Source organism: Enhydra lutris, unplaced genomic scaffold (genome assembly GCF_002288905.1).
Source record: "Enhydra lutris kenyoni isolate GAN:26980312 unplaced genomic scaffold, ASM228890v2 scaffoldscaffold1, whole genome shotgun sequence".
Taxonomy (NCBI): Eukaryota; Metazoa; Chordata; class Mammalia; order Carnivora; family Mustelidae; genus Enhydra; species Enhydra lutris.
In genome coordinates this window covers 9,277,761-9,283,760 of record NW_019154085.1, presented here as the reverse complement: position 1 = coordinate 9,283,760, position 6,000 = coordinate 9,277,761, and the positions used below count along the sequence as shown (strand labels likewise).

The following is a 6,000-nucleotide window of genomic DNA, read 5'->3' as shown; positions in this document are numbered from 1 at the left end:
AAAAAACTTCCGGTACATAAATCCTCATTGCCAGGGGATTTTTAAAGAAACGCTTAAATTCACAAAGTACTTTGTGGAACACTCGTAATAGGAAGATATCTACATTAAGTATTGCTTCTGGTCTAGAGATGTCTTCTAAGATAATACCTCATTTTTATACTTACAGATGTCTAGAGTTTCTGCTTCAAAATGATGCAAATCCGTCGATCCGGGACAAGGAAGGTTACAATAGTGTACATTACGCTGCTGCCTATGGCCACAGACAATGTCTGGAATTGGTGAGTTGTTCTGTCTTGTTTTGTTTTCTCTAACACACTCTGCACATGTCGGTCTCAATCTCTCACAAATGCCCTCATTGCCTAATTAAGTCCTCACTAGAAATTGCCTTGAAGATAGTCTGTGGTAAGTAATTCCGTTGTCTTACTTTACAATATGTTGTTGACCTTGCTCCGTTTCTGTCCATGCTCTCATCCCACAGCAGACTGGCAGTTGTTTCTTTTCTGTATTAATCTGGACTCGGAATGCTTGACTGCTGTACGGACAGTTTGCATTTTAGAGATAATTTGGATATATCAGAAACACTCGGTATATTTTTCCGAAGTCACACTGATCACCCTAGTGTTCAGAAGGGTTGGTTGTAGGAGGACTTACATAACCATTAGGGGTATGCTTGTCATGGTCCCACATGTGTAGTTTAGGGAATGAAATTGGCAAGGGCACAGCAGCAGAATTTATTGGAATTTCTAAAGCACCAAAGATTTCAAACCTATAGTTATGAAAAATCATCCTGAGGTTTGAAGTCAGAAGCCCTTCTCTTGGTATAGGTCACCAGACACAAACTTTGGTGACCACAGGGACAGAAATATAAAGTGAACAAGTAAAGTGAGCCCAAGTCTAGAGCACTAGTGGGGGGATTGAGACAAATAGGACATGCTCTTTCTAAAGGGAGAAACAGCTTGTCCTCCAGGGATGGAGATCAGGTGGTAAGTCACACTCAGGACCGAAGTCCGGTGCTTCAAGAGAAACTAGAAATCTAGACTTTTTACATGAAATTTCCAGTTTTGGAAACACTGAGTAGGCCAGGGAGAAAGAGTGGGTTTGTGGTTAAATCCTGCCCACAGGCCACCATTGATATCTCCTCAGCCTCACCCTTGCATCCGTTTCACCAGGACACACGGGCTATCCCAACTCTCTAACTTTGGGCCAATGGTAGGAGCCACATTTCTAACTGGACTCCAGCTCTTTCCTTGTCCTTTTCAAAGGAGTAGTCCTACTTTTCCGAGTTGCTGGGAAGTATACTTTGGAAAACACTTGCATTTTATTATCTGCTACCCAGTCTGTGACGGAAGGCATGAGGGGGAAGGCCAGCAGGCAGTTGTATCAGTGCCTGCATGGAAATGACTGAATGATGTCCCACCACTTTCCTTTACCTTTGGCCTTGCTGGTAGGTTTAAGTGGTTCCACTTAGGGTCATTTCTTTTTCCTTTTTTTATTTTTTAGATTTATTTTTAAGAGAGAAAGAGTGAGCGTGTGCATGCAATTGTGGGGGTGGTGCAGAGGGAGAGAATCTTCAAGCTGATCCCCCGCTGAGCACAGAGCCCAGCATGGGGCTCAGTTCCACAACCCCAAGACCATGACCTGAGATGAAACCAAGAGTTGGACACCCAACCAACTGGACCACGCACGTGCCCCCACTTAGGGTCGTTCTTACTATTTTTCTCTTAGCCATGGATGTGGAAAAATGTTCATAGACATTTGAAAATGAAGGGGTGATTGGAAAAAAAGCTGATTATTTCAGTGCTGCTTTGTGTGGCATTTATTGGTGAATTATACTGCCCTCATCATTCTTGAAGACTTCTAAGTCTTTTTTCCTGAGCTTCTTGTGGATGCTGAAGATCTCCTTGTTTGACCTTGGGGTGGCATTGTTTTCCCTCTCGTTTTGATTCCATCAGAGTTCCTCTTCCAGTTACTGCAGCTGCATAACAAACCACCCCCAACAATTAGTAGCTTAAAACAAGTCATTATTTTATATCTCTTACCGTTTCTGTGGATCAGGAATTCAGGAAGGGCTGAGCTTAGTCGTTCCAGTTAAACGTATCCTTTGAGGTTATAGACAGTGTCTGGGGCTGGCATCTTTACTCATGTCAATCACCTGGGTTGTAAGATTTAAATAGCTTTTATGGGGCTGCTTTATGTGGTTTTCTCCAGCCTGGTGGTTTCAGAGTAGTTGGATATCTTACATGATGGCTCAGGGATCTAAAAGCGTTCTGCTCAGGACAGAGTGGGGGGGCCAGAACGAGAATGAGTGACAGGGAGACAGTATTGCCCTTAATAATCTAGCCGGGAAGGTCCCACAGGGTCACTCCAGGGAGGAAATTAGACTCCACCTTTCAAAGGGAAGGGTGTCAAAGAACTTGTAGACGTATTTTAAAACCACCCAGTTCCATAGGAAGACGTAGAAAGTTAGTGATTCCATAGCCTTCTATAAGATGGACCTTCAGGGAGAACCACAAGTAGCCAAGGGACAGCCCCTTATCTTGTAGAGCAAACCAAACCACAGGATGGTAAGTGGTTTGTACCAAAGACATAGCTCTGGCCAGTGGAAGAAGCAGGCTTCTGAATTGGGATTCCCGATTTAAAAAACAAGAAATGTTTACCACACCATGCTGCCTCCCAGTGCAGGGCAAAACTCCCCCACCCCCCAAGGCTATTTGGCATAGAGCAAAAGCTTGGTAGGAACTGGTTGAAGACAATATCCCTTCTGCCTTCTAATGCCAGCATTGCTGTGGGAGTGGATCTAGACCTATCACCGGACAGGACTCTGTGTCTAGGTCCCACGTAAGAAAGGCTCCTCACAAAGTGTGTGTTTAGTAATCAGTGGCAGCGTGAAGACTGACTGTTGTTAAAACCCATTATGCGCCTGTGGTCCAAAATGTACTTAAGACACAGCTGTCTTTAATTGGTTTTCTCTATGAAAAACACATGTCATAATTGGACATATGAAATTTTATTACAAAGTTATTATAGTCTTAATAACTTTGCTGTTTTAAAGTACTTTGAGGAGTTATCTTTAATCCCATAGCCCAAGTAACTCTGAAAATGATTATCCTATAACATTTTCTTTCTCTGTAAATAATATATTGTATATTATTTTCATTTTTTCTTGAAAGCCATTTCAGGGCCATTATTTCTGTTCTCCAATGAAAAGGTTTTCTGTCCACAAGAAGGTTTTTTGAAGTTCTGTCTCATAATGAAATTACCTCTTTGATTATATCAAAACTTGCCCTGTGTAATTTACAAAGAAATGATTATTCTTGGAAATTTTAAGACATTTGAAATTAGGTAGGGGAGGTATCCATTTATCTTAATTTGTAGTGTCAGTTAAAAAAGCCAGATTATCGATATAAATTGGTAGAAATGTCATCGTTTGCTTTCAGGAAAGGACCAGAGTGGGTTTACAACACAGATGGGATGGAAATACCCTCCATTACCCCAAATGATTGTGGTAGGATGGAAAGTTCTATATATTTCCATTTTGGAATGCATCCTAAAATTCCTCCTTGGTGTGGTTCAGCTAAGCAGAGATCCTAAACAAGGTACCGACATTCTTGGACCCGCCCCCTCCCACTCAAAACAAAACACAATGCTGGGCTTTCCCATCAGACTAACATCACAGAGCCAGACCACTGCAGCCGTCTTAGTCTTACTGCTGGCTCACAGAGCTGCGAATGGATTTGGGAGTGGCTGGGGCCACCCCTCGTGGCATTTACTGCGTGTTTATCACATGCCAGAAATGCCATTTAATTATTTTTTTCTTTAAATTATACTGAGATATACTCGACGTACCACATGTAAAGTTAAGCTGTGCAGTATAACAGGGCACCCAGGTGTCGGCTGAGCGTCCAACTCCTGGTTTCCACTCGGATCATGATCTCGGGTCCTAAGATGGAGCCCAGCATCAGACTTCACTCTCAGTGGGTTGTCTACTAGAGATTCTCTCTCTCCCTCTCCCCCTGCCATCCCCCCACTCACACTCTTTCTCTCTCTAAAATAAATAAAGAAATCTTAAAAAAAAAAAAAACTTTGAAAAAAAGGTGTACAGCATAAAGACTTGACATCCATATATTGTTGAATGATTTCCACAATAAGACTGGTCATCATCCATGATCACAAACACAAAAGAAAGAAAGAAAAGGGCACCTGGGGGGCTCGTCAGGTAAACATCCAACTCTTTATTTTGGCTCAAGTTGCGATCTCAGGGTCGTGAGATTGAGCCCTGTGTCAGGCTCCACACTCAGGACAGAATCTGCTTGGGATTCTCTCTCTCCCCTTTTACCCCTCCCCACTTGTCTCTCAAATAAATAAAATCATAAGGAAAAAAAAAAAGAAAGAAAGTATTTTTTTTTCCTTGTGATGAGAATAGGGCTTATTCTTGATACAATAAGTTGGGTTTTTGAGGGACACCTTTTCTAATTTATACTCCCTTCCTCTCTTTCTCATACCATGATACCCTCATAGTCCTTAAAACTCCCGTTCTTTGGGTGCTAGGCATTAGGGAAGCAAACTAATTAGCCGGTTATGCACTTGGAGGTGCATTTCCCAGACTCACCACTGCTCTGCCAGTGCGCTCCCTCATCTTACCACAAACACCCCTGCCTTCCTGGGGCATCATCCTCTTAACAGACCGGTCCTGACTCTGCTGGAATTATACCAGTGAAAGACAAGTCTCCGGTAGCTCTGAGTGGCTTCCCGGAGCCTCCAAGCAGGAATTATGCAGGGAGTCATTTCTTTCTTTTTTTTTTTTTTATTTATTTGTCAGAGAGAGAGAGAGAGAGAGTACCCACAAGCAGGCAGAGTGGCAGGCAGAGGCAGAGAGAGAGAAGCAGGCTCCCCGCCAAGCAAGGAGCCTGATGCGGGACTCAATCCCAGGACCTAGGATCATGACCTGAGCCGAAGGCAGAGGCTTAACCCACTGAGCCACCCAGGCGTCCCACAGGGAGTCATTTCTTGATGTCACATTTCCCTAGCCTGTGTTTCTGGCCTGTGGAAGGAAGAGGGTATTTGCAGCCCCTGAGCCTTCTCTGTGACACCAGGGCCCTTTGGGAGTTGGTCCTTTGGGAGATGGTGTGGCACGGGAGATGGTGAGTGACCTTCAGAGCCAGCTGATGTGGAACATTGGTAAAATTTGTCTTTTGCCTCTTTCCTCATCTAGTTGGGCAATTACTGTGATTACGCATATCTATAAATACATATCATTAATTTTGATGCAGATTTTATTTGACTCTGACATTTAACTTGGTATGGGTTTCCTTGGCATTCATGGTTTGTGGCTCCTCGCTGTGATCATAAGCTTGAATTTATAAACCATGCTTTGTGTTCAGTCTATTCTGCTATAATCAAAAAGGAACAGAAATTATTTGAGTTGTTTTCACTCTACTTCCTTATATAAATTTATATTAAATTCATTCCATGAGCAAACAACTTCCAGAAAGTACTATGAACTCCTTAGCCTTGATAGAATAGCCAAGGCTCAGGATTCTGCCAAGTCTGCCTACTTAGGCCAGCATTCTCAGCTGGTTGTGATCAGAAACGTATGTACTATGGGTGCAAGCAAAACTCTCCCCACGAATGTGTGCTGAGAGCTGTGATAAGTCATATTCAGTTGGGCTCAAAATAGCAAAGCAGAATGGAAGAGACTTGACCAGTAAAGCATCTCCTGTCTGTATAAAACTTATGTCTGAGTGGGGGAAGGGAGTTGGCAAAGGAGAGCCCTGTGCCTCCCCTTTCCTCTATCTGGAATGCGTTCTTACTGGCTCTGCAGGGGAAAATTACAGAATCATGTCCCTATTTGGAATTTGTGAGTTTATATTGGCGTGCTCTTTTTCTTTTACAATATCAGAGATTTGTCTGTGAACATAAGATCTTTGTGGCTTTGTTATTGAAATGGAAAAATGTATGTGCCAATATGATTACGTAGATTGCCTGCAGAAGTTTAGAAAG

The 6,000-nt window shown here is 42.9% G+C and overlaps 1 protein-coding gene across 1 annotated transcript in view; it reads left to right on the top strand.

The window, feature by feature from the left end:
- The window catches only part of LOC111143071 (ankyrin repeat domain 44), a 353,405-nt gene that overhangs the window by 264,338 nt on the left and 83,067 nt on the right, over positions 1-6,000 (top strand). Inside the window, exon 16 of the mRNA XM_022496527.1 lies at positions 167-278. Within this exon, the coding sequence (XP_022352235.1) occupies positions 167-278 (112 nt within the window). The remainder of the gene's footprint in view (positions 1-166; positions 279-6,000) is intronic.